The sequence below is a fragment of the Meles meles genome, chromosome 6, assembly GCF_922984935.1.
Source record: "Meles meles chromosome 6, mMelMel3.1 paternal haplotype, whole genome shotgun sequence".
Lineage (NCBI taxonomy): Eukaryota > Metazoa > Chordata > Mammalia > Carnivora > Mustelidae > Meles > Meles meles.
In genome coordinates this window covers 71,070,026-71,088,128 of record NC_060071.1, presented here as the reverse complement: position 1 = coordinate 71,088,128, position 18,103 = coordinate 71,070,026, and the positions used below count along the sequence as shown (strand labels likewise).

Sequence of the window (18,103 nt, the reverse complement as noted above, 5' to 3'; positions counted from 1 at the left end):
CCAACGAGAGAGAGAGAGATGGCTATGTGTCAGATTCCCTGGTGGGAAGGTCCTGAACATAGCTGGCAAGTGAGATTGATGCTGGTAGCCTTCGGGGGCTATAGATGGGTCCTGCCTGACAGGAGTATTTACTGCCTCCAGACTGGGTGTCATTTCCTCGGTATTAGATGCAAATGCTCAAAATACTATAAAACAATAGCAGCAGAAGATAATTGCATGGTTCCTTCAGACCAAGGAACAAATTTTGCAACTCATAACAGCCAACAATGGGCAGAGAGATAAGTTTGATGGAGAATAGGAGCGGGCAACTGAAACACTGGTTATCGAAAACGGGGGAAGAAAAGGGCATGGAGGACTGGCTCACCAGCCATCACCAGTGTGTGCTCACCCTAAAAGTGTGGAGTCCTGAAGGGGTGGCCCTGCTTGATAGCTTCCTGGTTTCTGGTGGGTCTGGGCAAGAGCGGGAAGGGAAGCTGTTGGTATTCTTTCTTCCACATGTTGCCTCAACTTCTGTTTTGTTTGTTTTGTCCCCCTGCACCTAGCAGGGACCCTGGGGGGGGGGGGGTCCCAGGACCAGGGCTGCAGCTACAGGGCTGGAAGTAGGGAGGATGAAAAGCCAGAAACTGTGACCATGTCTTTAACACTTCTGTCATGATTACTGAGAGCCTGGTGGGATAGGGTGTGCCTTCACCCCCTTTGCCAAATTGGGGTTAATAGTGAATTCAGCTTTATTGCTTGTAGTAAAAATAGCTCACTAGTTGTGCACCTGTGTGGCCTTACACTGTGTGATGAGGAATGGGCTGAGGAAGAGGCTCTTGCTAGGGTTGCTGTCCGTGATCTAGACCAGTGGGCTGGGTAGTTACCAATGACAGAATGAGAGTCTGGTAATGGGCCAGTATCTTTGGACTGCCACGATTGTTTTGCCATAAGGAGAATATGTGTGTGAAGAGCAGGAAGTGGGCTGTGATATTGTGATGTGTGTGTGTATATATATATATATATGTATATATATGTATATATATGTATATATATATATATATATATGTTTTCATCCATAGTTCCTGGCTTCCAGCTGGAAATTCTTAAGTGTAGAGAGTGATAAAGGTGCCTTTTGTTATGTTAGCGAAGCATAGTTTGGACACTTATCTAGCATGGCTGTTGGTTGCCAAGGGAGCAAACCACCTGATTAGAGGATGGGAACTTTTAGTCCCAACCCCTGGCCTCCAGAAGAAGGAGGAAGGAGAAGGGCTGGAGGCTGAATCAGTTGTCAGTGGTCAATGTTTATGTGATGGAACATCCCTAAGCAAAAAACAAAGAGATGGGATTTGAAGAGCTGGGGGAATGACATGTCTGGAAAGGACATAGAAGCTCTGCTCCACTTCCTTGTACTTTGCTGCATGATCTTTTCCCTCTGGCTGTTTCTGAGTAAATATCCTTTTACAATAAACTAGTAATCTGGTAAGCACAATGTTTCTCTGACTTCTGTAAGCCACTCTAGCAAATTAATTGAACCTACGGAGGAGGTCATGGGAACCTCTGATTGATAGCGCATTGGTCAGAAGTATAGGTAAGAACCTAGCCTTATGCCTGGTATCCGAAACCCAAGAAGGGGGTTGTTGGAACTCCCAGTCAGTAGCCAGTCAGTCAGAAGCATAGATAGTACTTGGCTTGCAGACGCCATCTGAGGGCAGTGAGGGCCAGGTGTGGGGACATTCTGGAATCAGACTCTATCTTTGGGTAGATAGTGTCAGAACTGCTTGCTGTTGGGGGAACTGCACCCCCCCCACCCTACCTCCCACACATTGGAATTGTGGACGCAGTTCTGGACTGAATACGAATTTACACATTTGTAATATCTACTGTTATCATATTTCAGAGGAAAGAGCGATTCACTTGTCTGCTGATGATGTTTCAGAGTAATTCCACAAGTGGCCTGGTGGAAGTCATTATTATAAATTGTCTGTGAAGTCACTTAATGAAGATTATTTCGAAGTATGCAGTTTCTGCTGCAGGCCTAGTAAAGTTATTTATTTATTTACTGCTCCCAAGACAATTTTTCTATAAACAAAATTCTTGATGAATTTATTCTTTTAGTCAAGTCATTGTTTAGAAATATGAAAAAAAACCACAAGCAAACAAAACACTTTTTAACTTTCTATTTTCCAGGAAGAGAAATTTTCAAGGTGGGACAAAGTATCTTGAATTTAGAATTTCCTAGTTTCTGGTTTTTTTTTTTTTTTTTTTTTTTCTGTTTTGTTTTTAAAGATTTATTTATTTATTTTAGAGAAAGAGAGAGAAAGATAATGTGTGAGCCTGGGGTCAGTGGTGGGGGGATGAGAGGCAGAGGGAGAGGGAGAAAGAAACTTAAGCAGACTCTGTGCTGAGCTTAGAGCTTGATGAGGGGCATGATCTCACCACCCTGAGATCATGACCTGAGGCAAAACCAAGAGTCACACTTAACTGACTGAATCATCCAGGCAGTCCAGGCGCCCAGGTCATGGTCCTCAGGGTCATGAGATTGAGCCTTGAGTCAGGCTCTGAGCTCAACATGGGGTCTTCTTGGGGTTCTCTCTCTCCTTTTCCCTCTGCCCTTCTCCTGCTTGAGCACTTTTTCTCTCTCTACCATAAATAAATAAATCTTTAAAAAAAAGATAAAAATGAAAAAATTCTTATTTTAATATAATTAACATGATCTATGTAGGTTTTCTAACTAAAGGTTTAGTCCTGGCAAAAGGGAGATTATTACAACAGTTAAGAGTATAGAAGTGGATGTACATACATATATATGTAAGAATTTAGTATGTGAAAATTGGTCAACTTTCTGAAGATAAAAGGAGAATCATAAAAGAAAATATTTATAAATTCACTTAAAAATATGTAAACTTCAATGTGAGAAACACACAAAATACAAAAGCAAAGAGCAGAATATGAAAAAGCATATGATATAAAATTATATTAGGAAAAGTGTTAATATCCTTACATAAAAAAAAAGTCTTGGGAATCAATAATAAAAAGACAAATACCCTCCTGTTAGAACATGGTCAAAAAAGCAAAAAGCAAAACCACAAATTTCAATAAACATGAAATGTTCAACCTCACAAATAATAGGATAAATCCAAATTTTATAAAATGAAGTCCCATTTTTGAAACAATTAAAAATATTTATTATGTTATTATTCATGGTTTTCTAGAGTAGAAGCTATCCCACACTCTGGAGGTTTAAGTTGGCATACCCTTTGTGAAGTGTTTTTGGCAATGTATAAAATAAAGCTCAAAATATGCATAGCTCTGTATCTTTATCAAAAAATGATCAGAGAAGTTTGCAAAGGTTTTATACAAGTACAGGCTTTTATAGTTTGGAATTAAAAAAACCTCCAAATGTCCAAAGAAATTAATAATTTTAAAAAGTATACATTTCTACTGGGTACCTACTGTGTATAAAACTCAGTGTTAGATACTTACATCATTTACAAAATCATGTTACCATTAAAAATCATGTTTTTGAACAGTAATAATATAGGAAAGTGTGAGGAATAAAATATGAGGAAAAAGAAAAAAAAAACCCTCAAACTGTATTTATATCAAGACCTAAAAGCCTGAAAGGAAATACATTAGATGCTGACTGTGGGGATCTCTGGGTGATTTTACTTTTTTCCTTGCATTTTATCAGTCTAGGTAAAAATACTATGTTAAAGTAATTTAATCTGTTTTGTAGAAAAATATCAAGGTCATCATAAAATGTAATGTCAATATAAAAATGACGATATTATGACCTACTTGAGTTAAATCATAATAATTATAACAAACTTATGCTGACCCATTCTATGAATTTTTTTTTCTTAAAACAAATATGTGTTGAGAGCCTCTGTTCTTGTCAGGTCCTGTTGTAGGTCTTAAGGATACTGCAATGGTACAGTGAACAGAAGAGAAAATCAGGAGCATTTCAGCAGGGCCAGAGGGCTGGGGCCCTAGGAAAAGGGAGAGTCAATGTTCTAGCTCTCTCTGGGAAGAAATGCTAGCAGAGTGTGTATGGGGGGTGGGGATGGGGGGTTTGGGGAGGATGCTATTTCTGTGCAATCCTGTAAGCACGCAGCTGGACACCTAACCCTTAACTTTGACATTCTCTGAGGTAAGCATGCTCAGTCAACTAAACCAAGCAAGCTGGAGACAGACTGGAAATTTCTGCTGGCACTTCTGTTGCATAGGGCATGACTCATCATTGACATCCTGATTTAAGGGACTAGGATACCAAGGAAAGGTCTCTGCTCAGAATTCTTGTGTGATCTACATGGCTGAGGGGACAAAAGAGAGAGGCTTGGCCTGGCAGATCTTATTTTTAGAAACCAGTGACTGAGCTTAAAGTTTAATAACTGAACTTACAATTATCTGATACCCGAAGTCACTTTACATAAGTTGCAGGACTTATTTATTTATTGGTTCATAAACACCAGTTAGTCTCCTTACTAGCATAAGGCTGAAAAAGGAAGAGGGGGGAGGATAGTCCTTAATGTCATTTGTTTACCACCCATCTACCTTAAAAAAAAATTGAAACAATTTTAGAGTAAAACTGCAGGTTTTTTAAAGTATAAAATGAGCATTAGGAATGCCTTATCTTAAGCGTACACATCAAGGGCATAAATGCGAAAACTTGGAACAGTTTACTAACAAATGGCCAGGAGTATAGGAGACAAAGAGTTTCTGGAGAGACCCATTGTAATAATAATTGCTGGATACTCATTTAAAGATTCCATGCGGCACATGAACTACCAAGAAAAACCACACACAGGCCCGTTCCTTAAGGTAGGACCCCTCAACACAGAAGTTCATGCTCTGTGACCAGCTGAGATGGACAAAATTGTTGCTGAGCTGTTTTAAAGACAGCCACGCACATGTGGCACCACCATTTCGGAAGCTTATAGGGGAGATTTCCAGCCACTTACCTTCACTGATGATTTCCAGGGAGGGTAGGAAGTACTCATCACAGACAATAGACACAGCCATGAACATGTAAAGGATAATTAGGAAGTAGATGACAATGCCTCCATCTTTGCGCTCCTGTTTCGTGAAAAACCCTTCGGGAAAGTCCAGTGATGGAGACGTAACACATTGGGTGCTATTTCCTGGTAAGGAAAAGAAGGTGAAAATTTGAAGTATGCTGGTATCGCTAGTTCCAAGCCCACAAAGAGAGATTTCTTAAGAAAACTAAGTGTGCGGTCACCAGATGGAATTTTAAGAACCCTAGTGAAAAAGTATAAGGCATTTTGAATATGATGTAGAGCTTTTGAAAAAAATAATCATTAGGGCCCAAAAGAGGAGCTTTAATGAAGTAAGCTGATGATAGTGAAAGAATTTAAAAAATCATGAAATCACTCTTCCTTTGTCTGCTTTATTTCTAAAAGGGAATTCTGAACCCTTCCTCCTCCTCAAAGAGAACTGTATCTCCAGTGAGAAAGATTCCTAATATCTGTACAATTTCATTTTCCCATTTCAGAGCCCAAGCTGCCTACGGGTCTGTGAAGAGTCCTCCACCGTTGCAGAGAGAATTTCTAAGATGAAAGAAGATTTTTTTTTCCCATGATGAAGTCTCCAACAATAAAAACTGGAGACTCGCCTGCTTCATGAAGTCTGTGAATTCTTTCTGAGCTATCTTTGAGAACTTATCCGAGGGATCAAAGCGTTTGATATTCTTCCAAATGCTAAAAATCAGAGGAGGAAGCATGAGCCGAAGTAAGTCAAGTGAGTGTTTTCCTCTCTTTGTCCTTCCGTCTGTACATGGCAGCTGCGGCAGGGGCAGCTGACCCCGGTGTCCACCTACCTGTGGCCCTTAGGAGACGCTGGGGCAGGGAGGCACTCGGGGGAGGGAAGGGTGCAGTAGCCCCGAGGATACCGAGGAGCAGAGCCAGTCTTGCCCACCGTGGGCCCCCTTCGGTCGGCATTCCTGCTGTGCTCTTACTGCAGAGTGCTGCTTTGGGAAGAGGGATAGGGTGGAATAAGCTGGGTCATGTGAGGAGTCTCCTTCCTGCTCACTGCCCTGCCCAGGACACATCTCAGCCAGGCCTGTGCAGGAGGGAGGGTGAAAGGAGCCAGGCAGTCTCCTCTGATCAGGAGCCCCAAGCTCCAGCGAGGCTGGAGGAGGTGGGGAGGAGAGCAGATGATTCCTGTGTACAGCTGTAGTCGTCCCTGAGGCAGATCCAGGCGGCTCGTTCTTTTTTTTTTTTTTTTTTTTTTTAAGATTTTATTTATTTATTTGACAGATAGAGATCACAAGTAGGGAGAGAGGCAGGCAGAGAGAGAGAGAGGAGGAAGCAGGCTCCCTGTCAAGCAGAGAGCCCGATGTGGGGCTTCATCCCAGGACCCTGGGATCATGACCTGAGCGAAAGGCAGAGGCTTTAACCCACTGAGCCACCCAGGCGCCCCCAGGCGGCTTGTTCTTTAAGACATGGTTTGATTTACTGATCATAGTGGCTGTGATTTTGACTTTCTCAGGATTTGGAATGAACTGAGTTTGCAATTGCTTCGTCTCCAACCCTCACTTCTAGAAGTTGCTGGGACTGGTGTATGTGAATTCTTTGGCTAGGTACACACGTTTTTATCTTTCTTTTGGGCCTCTCCTCCTCCTCTCCCGTTAGGGCTAGAGACAGGAAGGTAATTTTGGAGGCTGTTGCAATAATCTAGTGGAGAAATTATGGGAGCTTGAACCAGAGCCGTAGCAATGGGGGTGGGGAGAAGCAGACAGCTTCAAGAACTGTATGGAGACATGGTGGATGCTATTTGATCATTGATTAGCTGTGCTCTCTGCCAGAGATTTTGAAATGCAAATTCAACAAGCCAGGGGGTTTCAAACACAAGCTACTATCTCCCCTACCCTAGCATTTATTGCACTTGCCAAGGCATTAAGAACTTGGGGCAACGAAGTAACTTGTGCCTAATAGCACAGACCACATAGTTTGGGTCGTAGCACTGCTACTTCCTAGCTCTGTGTCCTTGGGCATGTTATTTAACTTCTCTGCTTCTCAGTTCTACTCTCTGTAAAAAGGGAATGGTAGGCCACCTCACCTGTGGTGAGGATGACATAAATGAATGCATGTAATCTGCTTAAAACAGCTTCTGCCATGTGGTCAATGTTACCTATTTATCTATCATCTGTCTTTATTATTATTAATGTGTTACTTTTGATTAAAATAAAAACTTCTTGGCCAAAGGATTTCTTTTTTTTTTTAAGTTTTGCAATTCTCGTGGTTCCTTTGATTTGCAGAAAAAGCATAAAAATTGATGTGTTTGCTAAGTTTTAGATTTAGAAACTGGGTTTTTCTGGTGGAAAAGAGTGAGTTGTTTCCAGATGCTTATTATGATTCTGGGTTGGTAAAAATTCTCAAATGTCCTTTTGTTTTGCTGGGAATTGGTAGCCATTATAAACCTCTCTGAAATGGTCATTTCTAGGAACTGTCTATCCAGATGTGTGGTGTGGTTGTGAGGTTGGGACGATGAGTCACCAAAGTGTAGCTCAGAACAGAGCAGATTCTCAGCAAGCAGTGTCTGGGCTGCCGACCCCCACAGAAGGCAGTGCCCTGGACTACGAGACCGTGACCTCAGCGCCAGCAGTGGCTGAGGCCAGGGTAGAGGCCACTTAATTTTGTGCTGAGTGGATGTGTTGCATGAGCCTTTCCTCTCCAAAATGCAGTAGTTCCACCAAGTGATAAAACTAAACATTACACACAAAGTAGCACAAACATTCAAACCATAGTATTTCCAGTGCCCAGTATCAATCTGGGAAATAGTAAATATCTCAAGATACCAGCAAATTATAATGGAATAGAGTGCTTACACATAGTAGGTACTTAAAAAAGTTTGTTGATTGATTACATTGTAATGACTTTTTTTTAATTTAAAAAAAATTTATTTATTTATTTGACAGAGAGATAGAGAGCACAAGTAGGCAGAGCAGCAGGCATAGAGAGAGGGAGAAGTGGGCTCTCTGCTGAGCAGAGAATCTGATGCGGAGCTGGATCCCAGGACTCTGGGATCATGACCTGAGCAGACCCAACCGACTGAGCCACCAAGGCGCCCCCACTGTAACGATTCTTAAAAACACATTTCCCAGAGCACATATGTACTTGCTCTGAACAAATGATAAAATCAAATAGGAGTTTATTGAGGAAAGAGAATTTAGGAGGCTAATTATACCTACCTTATACGTTTATTGCTCTTTTTACAAAAGAATCTTAAAGCATTTTTTTATTGTAAAATAAAGCATAGATAAAGCCCAATGAAATAAATGTGTAGTTTATTGTTATATTATTATTATTTTATAAGATAGAGTCCCTTGTAAACACTGTAGATCAAGAACTAGAACTTTGCCAGCCACCCTAGAAACCCCTTCATGTGCCTCAATCCCACCTCCTCCTTTTCTTGGAAAGTAAACAGCCACCGACTTCCACAGTAATCACTTCAGTGTCTCTGTATTTTTAATTGTTTATCACCCACTCCTAAATGGGAGCATCTTCAGGACACTATAGCTTAGCCCTAGAAAAAAAGACCTTTAAGTTTCTTTTAGTTTACAGATTTCCCCTCCTTCTTTTTCTTTTCTTTGTAATTTATCTATCGGGAAACCCCAGGGCACTTGATCTGTAGAATTTCCTGATTTTGTTGAGTGTGTCCTATGGTATAGCTCAACATATCCCTCCCTTTCTTCTGTTTTTGGTAATTGGCAGCTGGATGGAGAGCAGTGTGGCCTTTCCTTAGAAAGCACACGAGGTCGATTTATCTTTTCTTTTGTGATGTTAGCAGCCTTTCCTTCTCTAGAGGTCACAAAGGGGTCATGTTCTAATTCTATAATTTTTTTTCACTTATTACTTGGAATATTTTATAGTGAGATAATTTCTATCATCTACTCTTTGGGTACCCAGGAGTACCCAGTTTATATGGAAAAGGTAAGATACATGATTGATCCTTTTCCTCTACTGATCACTTCTCAAGTTAATTGGTTTTCGATTTTCTTCCAAAAATAACCAGCTAGATTTTAAAAATGATTATGAATCAATGTATTTAAATATATTTGATGGCTTCCAATTGCCATGATTATCCTTCTTAAATTTCAAATCATCTCATCTTTAGCCTTATCTTTGGGTTGACTTCTGAGAGCCTTTGACATGACCTTAATAGGTTTTAATTGCTTTCTTATTACCCGATATAAAAGAAATATTCCAGGCTCATCCTACACACAAAACCAATCATTTCTTCAAAATGACCCTTTATTGAAGATGTGGTCCATATACACTATGGAGTATTATGCCTCCATCAGAAAGGATGAATACCCAACTTTTGTATCAACATGGACGGGACTGGAAGAGATTATGCTGAGTGAAATAAGTCAAGCAGAGAGAGTCTATTATCATATGGTTTCACTTATTTGTGGAGCATAACAAATAACATGGAGGACATGGGGAGGTGGAGAGGAGAAAGGAGTTGAGGGAAATTGGAAGGGGAGGTGAACCATGAGAGACTACGGTCTCTGAAAAACAACCTGAGGGTCTTGAAGGGGCGGGGGGTGGGAGGTTGGGGGAACAAGGTGGTGGGTATTAGGGAGGGCACGTATTGCATGGAGCACTGGGTGTGGTGCAAAAACAATGAATACTGTTATGCTGAAAAGAAATTTTTAAAAAATGACCCTTTATTTTTTTAAGTGGAAAGTATATCCATATCATGATCTAAGAATCTGGGTTACTAGCAATGCTTATTGCTACTGGATTGCTCATTATTTGTAATCCCCCCTGTCCCACCCCTCCCCATATCTCTTTATAAAATATCTCATGAGTTCATACTCATTCTTCCTATTCAAGGGTCCTGGATGATAGAATTGGCATGTCTAGTATTTCATATTTATTTCCTGGTCCTATGTTAGATATATGAATCTCAAAATGATGACATTGATTCTACCACCACTAATATAATCACTAAGAAAAGTCCAAAATTTTTGCTTATGCTCTTTCCATTCACCTTCTATTCCAAGAGCTATAGCCTATCTGCATTGCTCCCTTTAATCCTCATTTAGTCTTGGTACTATAAGTAACTACATTTTTAATGTTTGCCACTGTTCTAAGGTTGATGTTTCTGTAGACATTTTGATGTCTGAAACGTATTTTCTAATAGATCCCTTGGAAGAACTCATAGGAACTGTGTTCTTTGAGTTCTTTCCTGTCTGTAATGAATTCTTAATGGTCTTTATACTTGAAAGTCAGCTGTGCTGGGTATAAAATCACTGGCTCACCTTTTTTTCCCTTAAGTATCTTCTGTTGCTCTGTTTTCTTATGACATAAAGCATTACTGTTGACAAGCTGATAATTATATATATAATTTTACTCCCCTTAGATGTCGCTTGCTCTTTTTTCCTAGATACCCAGAAGATTTTTATTCTCTTTCTTTAAAGTTCAGTAATTTTATGAGAATATCATAATGTTGGTCACTTTAAGTCGCTATTCTTAGGTATAGAATGGGTTCTCTCAGTGTGTAGTTTCAAATTTCTTTATTTCAGGAAAGTTTTAGAGAATTATAGTTTTCAGTATTTGTTCTGTTCCCTTTCTTTGGATTTATTCTCTGAGGGACTTCCACTATTTTTATGTTGGATAGTCTTTGGGTATCATCAATATTGTTACTTGGTCATGCATCTCTTTTTATCTTTTTCTTCATTTCTTTTTGATTTTAAATTTTTTCATTTCCCCTTTCTATTTCTTTTAAGATATTATCTGTTGTGTTTATTGCTTCTATGTTCTTTCTAGTTTTATACTCATTTTTTCAACAATTTTTCTTTTATATCTAATATTTCCTGATGACTAACACCTCATTTCTGAGTTTTTTCTTTCTAAATCTGATTTGTGTTGTTGTTCTTATCTCGTGTGATTTTCTTCATGTCTTTTAGATTCTAGTTACAGTTTGATCTGTTGTGTGGGCATGTCTTCCTAGCATGCTTCCCGTATCTGAAGCAAGGCTCTTCTCCCCCTTATTCTCTTTTATTCTTGTGGTAATTTTGCATGGGATTTGACCTTCACATCTTTCTTTTCCTCATTTTTATGTGAAACAAATTTTTCCTGAACTTTAAGAAGAAGGTGTTGTTTAGTGTAACTTCTCTCAATTTGCAGAGATGGCTCCTCTATTGTTTTTTTGTAGTGTTCAAAAAAATCATGACTTGCTCTCTGAAATTCACTGGCTCTGTCCTCCATGCCTACTTTTATTGGGACTTCCTCTTTCCTTTCTGACCTACTGTCACTATCCTGGTTAGCTTTTATTCCATGACTAGAAGTTTCAAATCTCTGTGTGTCAGCCCCATCCTGGAAGGGAGTTCTGCTTGATTAGTTTTGAGACTTCATGTTTCAGACCCTATTGTGATCCCTTGTACTCAACCACTGTTAGACTGAGCCAAAACTTTTGTTTGTTTGTTTGTTTTTGACTGGTGTTTGCAAATAGTCCCATTTCATCAATTTTTTGTTGTTATTTTGGGGTGTCCTGTTCTCAATTTGGTCAGATTGCCTGTGCCTTGCCTGTACTTCCTCCCACATAGAAGCTGATACCATGTATATTTGGTGTCATGAGGGTGCTTCATCCCTACTCATTTGTGTTTGGGGCTGCTGGTGGTAGCTCCAAACAGCTTTCTGTTAAATGCTGTTAATGGGTCTTTGCTAACTAGTTGCTTTGTCTGTTTCTATTGGAGATTTGGAAAGATTGAGAAGCCATGCCACTCCTGCCTCCATCATGAAAAACCTTTTCGTCTTTAAGCAAAGGAATCCATCGTTGTATTTTTTTAAACCAGAGCTTTTTTTTAGTCCATTGAACATATGGTTTACTTGACAAAGATTCTATTTACATACAACCAGAAGGAAACTCATCTATTATGTAAAGTCGCATACAGCTAAACTGTTAGTGAGGTTCCTGCTGTGCAAACAAAACAAAACCGTGAAGCTATTGGATGTTTGATCTTGGGATGATGACTTTAATTCCTAGGTCTTCCTTGTGCCCATTTGTAAAATGAAAGGGCTGGGCTAGATATGTTCTTAATTCTTTTTATTAGCATTTGCTAGTAGTCAACATTATCAGACTCTTGAGTGGTGGTTTGTATTGAAGTGGAAATTAAAATAAACAAAAAGTAGAGAATCTCCAGAAGAAGCCATCTCTTGAAGTGGCCAAGGAACTAACCCATTCAGATTGGTATAGAGATGGTTATTGAGCTGTGGTCAAATTAGAGACTGGTAGTCATCCTTTCTTTTAAGGTGTAAAACTCTCAGAATTACCTTCAGCTCTTCCTTCCTTCCTGACCGGCTTCAGTTTAACAGTCTTCTCTGGAATACCTGGGCCTCTGCTGAGTAAGATGTCACCAGCTGTGCTTAGGAATCAAAGCTAACAGTCCGTGCTTACTAAACCTGAGATCTCCTTGTGTGTCATGCAGTATAAATTTCCTACCAGCCCTAAAGAACAGAAGAGGAGTTCTCACTGGTTTCTCAGTAGAAGTACCTGGTGGCTTTTAAAATTACTAATGATCTGGCACTTACTTACCCAGACACATTGAACCAAGATTTCTGGGCATGGCTCAAGCATGGAGATTAAAAAAAAAAAAAATTCCCAGCTGGTACCAGGAGTGTTGAGAACTACCAGGATGGATATTGCTATCCTTGCTTTAAAAAGGATAGATTGAATTGATAGCCTAAGATCTAAGGTTACATAGCATCCACATAAGTGGCAGAGCCAGGATATAGGGAAAGGTCTGTCTAAGGCCAAAGTATGCGGCATCCTCACTTGCAACCTCAGCCAGCTCCTCAGAAAGTGAGTTTCATGAGGGCAAACCCATGCCTACCTAATTTCCTATTGCGTTGCCAGTGTTCAGCCAGTGCCAGGCATATGGTGTGGATACCTAATAAATATTGTGGAAGGCATGAATGAATGAAGTACATAGGGAATTTCACAGTGACTGTTCCTAGACAACATCCCTGGGACCCCACAAGTACAGGGTCTTTTGTCCCATTCCAATGCCATTGGCTGCATTGTCTGAGCATTTGTCTGAATGTCCCCTAACAGAGCAGCTCAGTTAGCTCTCCAGCTCCACCTGCTGATGCTTCAAACATAGTTGGGCTCTCCAACTTCCGCTGGAGGAAATATGGAAAAATCTACTCTAAGAAGCCCTGTGAAATCAGTCATTTGAAAAGACATTTTGATTCTCCTCCATAGAATCAAAGCTAGGGATGTTTGCTACTCCCTGCCTTTGAGTATCTGCTCCCTTAAATGAAAGCTTTCACAGTCTGCGCTCTTCTTAGGGGGACAAAGGAGGAGAAAGAATCACATGACTAAGGCTGTCCCTGTGCTCTAACTCTAGCTTCTTTTTTTTTTTTAAATTTATTTATTTGACAGAGATCACAAGTAGGCAGAGAGGCAGGCAGAGAGAGAGGAAGGGAAGCAGGCTCCCTGCTGAGCAGAGAGCCCAATACGGGGCTCGATCCCAGGACCCTGAGATCATGACCTGAGCTAAGGGCTGAAGCTTTAACCCACTGAGCCACCCAGGCGCCCCCTGACTCTAGTTTCTTGATAAAACTTTTTTATTTTTTAACTTTTTATTGTATATTATGTAATATATGATATATATACACATATTACACATGTATATGACATATATATACAGAAAAGTGTGTGTATTTTGCCATTGCCTTTTGCAGTTTAGACATGCAGAATCAAGCCCCATAGGTGATCCTTAATAAGGTGAGGGATTATGTGTCCCTACGTGTGTTCAGCACAGCCTGGGAAGGGAGTGTTGAGCGGGAATGCATTGTTACAGGGAGGCTTCAGTGTCTCAGTTGCTGCTGTCCTATGAGTGGCTGCTCACTTAGGAGAGTAGCCCGGGAATCCTCAGGACAAGGAAATTTTAGCTCAGTCTACCAAGAACCTTCCTGTTTTGTCTCCAGCCATCACAAGAGCTGCCAGCTTGAGCCATAGCCATGGCTGTGAGCTGAGCGGCATTCTGCATAATGGTTTACATATTCACAAGGTGCCTGCCATCTTTCCCGCACTCTCATCCTCAGGGAGTTTATAAGCCAAAAATCAGGGGTGAGCACTGGTTTAGGATATGACTGAGTATGTTCAATTTTCAACCCAGGACAGGTTGGTCTCATTCACTGATGTGTGTGTCCAACTCCATGAAAATTATTCAAAAACATTTTCAATTCCTAGAAGGCCTTCACAGTTTTCTCAGAATTTCTCCCTTTCCCCCCTTTTTATGGGAGGGCATATTCCAATTCTCTGAGTACTGAAGGAGAGTTCAAGTTTTTCAGATCAAATATTATTTAAAAGACATTTTGGAGTAGAAATAATTTAATTTAATTTTATTTTTTATTAACATATAATTTATTATTTGTTTCCGGGGTAAAGGTCTGTGATTCGTCAGTCTTACACAATTCACAGCACTCACCATAGCATAGAAATACTTTTAGAATTAACTAAACCTCAGTTAAATCTCCCCTTCTTCATTATTTCTGAAACTTAGTAAGTGGGGATAATACCACTTGTTTTTAGGCTGTGTGATTATAGACCTAGAATATAAATACTCGTGCCTCCTCCCTCTGTGTTGCAACTCCATGAGAGCACATTTTATGTTATTAGAACTTGGCAGAGTGCTTAGCTCTCAATGAAATTAAATACATCAGGCAGGCCATCATCTGGGAACAAAACGATAAAGGATTTTTATTAGCTATATTTACAAAAATTGAAATTTTGCTTTTAGCCTGCTTTTTGATACTTGTTACTGCCACTTAATTTGTGGTAGCCTTTCTTTGTCTTTGCTCTCTGAGTGCAAATAAAAGCCTTCCCTGAGTGATTCAGTACCTGGTGGTTGAATGAGTGATCCGGAAAAGGGCCTGCCTTAGCCTGACTTTGCATTTTCTCCTCCAGCTCTATTTCATTGAGGTGCTGCGAAGGGGTGGCAAGTGAGACAAGTGGAGGGCCCCTGACTAAAATATGCTGGAGTGTGGAGATTTATTTTCTTCACTTTAATATAATAAACCCCCTCAGGGTCTGAGTTAGCATCATCATTTTTCCTTAGTCTGCTCTCTGAAGGCTGCCAACCCTACGTGAAGAGATTGATGCCTTCTTTACTATAAATAATCGGGATGAAGGCATTTATCAGGGATTCTTCAAAATTTGCTGGCCTTAGAACTTCTCCCCCCTAGGCTTGGAACTCAAAAGCCCTAGAGCTCATAAAGACTGAATGTAAGAGAATGTGGTCCTGAAGAGAGAAAGACAGTAAGTGCTCTGTACCTTCTCTCTGTGCTGGGATTGGCTGTACAGATTATATTACGTGCTTTGAAGTCCTTGCTTAGCTAACAGAGCAGGGAATTGCTGTGGTGGTGGGGGTATGGAGCTAGAGGAAAAGTAGGAAGTGGATCAAAAAGATGCACCATTGTAATAAGAGCAGCTTAGTACACCATACCCATGTAGTCCAGGATAGCTGTTGGGACTGTGACCATGGTCGGTCTTTGTAAATCAATCTCTCGAGGCATGGACTGCACAAGTCTCTGTGGAAAAGGCCCTCGCCTTCCAGAATGCCGGACTATTTGTACTTCTCTGTCTTTGGCTAGATATTCCCAAAGAACTAGAACAATATTACTCCCCACCCCACTCCACCCCCCTGCCCCGGAACCTAAGGACGCCCGTTCTCCACTGTTTCCTCTTCTCTGCCTCTCTTCTCAGTTCTTCTCCAACTGGAAGGTCACTGTGGGAGACATGAGCTTGTGTTTCCCAGATCCACTTTGAAGGAAGATTGCTTCCCCAGCCCTGAGGGTGCTGTCAGTGGATGGCCTCTACCTCTCTTGAGGATCTGCCTGAGATGCCCAGAGCCGCCTCACCTGCCATCATGCTGTTCCCAGGGCAGCCCACATACAAATAAGTGAGGGCTGTAGAAGCCCAGACATTTTGTCCTGACATAGACAATTCTGATGGGCACTACTCATTTCAGAGCTGCTCACTGGTTTGGCTACAGCTTCGTTCTTCTGCCCCCAAGTTCAAATTCTTCCTCCCCCAAATCCTGCTTCCTCCTTTTCCTCTCACAGATGCTGAGCCCCAGTAAACATCTTATACCCCAACTCCATCTCAGTGACAACTTCAGAGAAGCCCATGTGTGACGGGTTCTAACCTGCCTGATAGTTCTATGCTCAGAACTCCAAACTTTATTCTAGGTGTTTAAACCAGTGAGTTTTTAGATTTTAGAAAATGCTTTTTTTCTTTCAACATATCTTGGGTTTCAAAAATGTTGTCTCTGGACAGAAACAAAACAGGCTGAGCTTGAAACTCAATGTTGAGGAATGACTCCTTTGTTCTAGGCTGCGACTATACTTTCCTTGAAGCCATGAATGCCACTGATTCCATGGATGGGTAGTTGGTCACAGGGCAAGAAGAAATGGGGGAAAAGAAAGAGTTGGAAAGTATTTCTAAAGCGTCTTCCCCATTATATCCCTATTACATGGCTTTGTAAACTATAGAGCACTGGACAAACCTTGATGGTTGTGGCTCTTTTCATGGATGAGGGCTATCCCTTTCACCATGTTGCAGTCCACTGAACAACTGGGCTGGCCTCAGCCAACTTGGTTGTTCTCAGATACTTTGGAAGGTGATTTAGACAGGAGGGAACAGTGGTTATGATGGCAGAAATGGCTTTAATCAAATTAGGATATTTTAATTTCAGCCTCTGTGTCTATTGTCTATCATGCTTTCTACTCTCCTTTTTGCTCATGTGCTTATTTTGTGGCTCTGGTTGATTCTTCTGATCTGGAGATTTTCAGACTTTCCTCGAGATACAAAGGGAGTGAGAGTCTCATTGTTGGAGGGCTGCCTCTCCTGTGCCTTGAGTGCTTTACCTTTTGAATGTGACCTGTGCAGCTGTCCATTTGTCCTGCATGTGGACTCATGTCCGTGGGAGGTTGGGAGAACCCCAAAGACCAGCAGCCTTGGATTCCCTTCACAAGGAATTTCACTGCAACATTTAAGATTCACTCAGCACCCTCTTAGAAGACTTGACTTTCTTTGAGGCAAGGTCACAGAGAGAAACAGAAATAGGACTGCCGTGCAGATAAAGTCTCTTTTCTTGTGCCTGGCAGACTAAAGTAGAGCTCAGAAATTCTAACCAAGTCTCAGGATTCTTCCTTTCTTTCTTTAAGACTCATGGTTTTCTTTAAAAAAAAAAAATCATAAAAGTCATTTGGCTCTTCCTTATGGCCAAGTAGAGATTGTGTTAAAAAAAATTGATGACAATAATAGCTTTTATTGAGCATCTATTATGATCCATGCACTGTTCTAAGCTTTTCTAGTTATTACTATATTCTTCCAATAACTGTAAAAGAAAGTTGATACTAATATTTCCATTTTGTCACGAAGAAAGAGAGACAAAGAAAAAGGCATCCATCCATTCTGGTTCATTTCTTTTTTTTTTTTAAACATTTTATTTATTTATTTGACAGACAGAGATCACAAGTAGGCAGAGAGGCAGGCAGAGAGAGAGAGAGGGAAGCAGGCTCCCTGCTGAGCAGAGAGCCCGATGTGGGACTCGATCCAGGACCTGGGGATCATGACCTGAGCCGAAGGCAGAGGCTTAATCCACTGAGCCACCCAGGTGCCCCCATTCTGGTTCATTTCTTAACTGTTCATAAGAAGTTGCTAGCTATGTTTTCTTTTATTGTTTTATTTTTTTGCGGGGAAGGGGGCAGGTAATCTCCTTATTTTATTCATAACTATGTTTTTTTTCAGTTACTCAGTAACTATTCACTGAGCACCTGTTGTGGGTCAGGTGCAATGCCAGCACTGGCGGGGGGGGGGGGGTTGCTGGATATAAAGCAGACAGGGTCTCTGCACTGCTGGAAGTTAGAGACGGTCAGAACATCTGGTTCTTCAGGGCAATCCCTGCATATCAAGGTTTTTGGCTGGGGAATCCATCTCTAATCCTCTGCTTGCTGTTCAACTTTTCTTAAAGGCTAAGCTGAGAAAAATCAGGTTTCTGGAAAATTTCTAAAGAATGTATTATATGCAGCCCATTTTCTCCCAAATTCCCAGTCTTAGTGAATGAGATCACCCTTTTGGCATC

The 18,103-nt window shown here is 40.8% G+C and overlaps 1 protein-coding gene across 1 annotated transcript in view; it reads right to left on the bottom strand.

The window, feature by feature from the left end:
• The window catches only part of SLC24A5 (solute carrier family 24 member 5), a 29,938-nt gene extending 24,002 nt beyond the window's left edge, over window positions 1-5,936 (bottom strand). The window contains exons 1-2 of the mRNA XM_046008723.1: window positions 5,816-5,936; window positions 4,941-5,120 (exon numbers count right to left, since the gene is read on the bottom strand). Of these exons, the coding sequence (XP_045864679.1) occupies window positions 4,941-5,120; window positions 5,816-5,936 (301 nt within the window). The remainder of the gene's footprint in view (window positions 1-4,940; window positions 5,121-5,815) is intronic.
• Window positions 5,937-18,103: the final 12,167 nt, after the last annotated feature.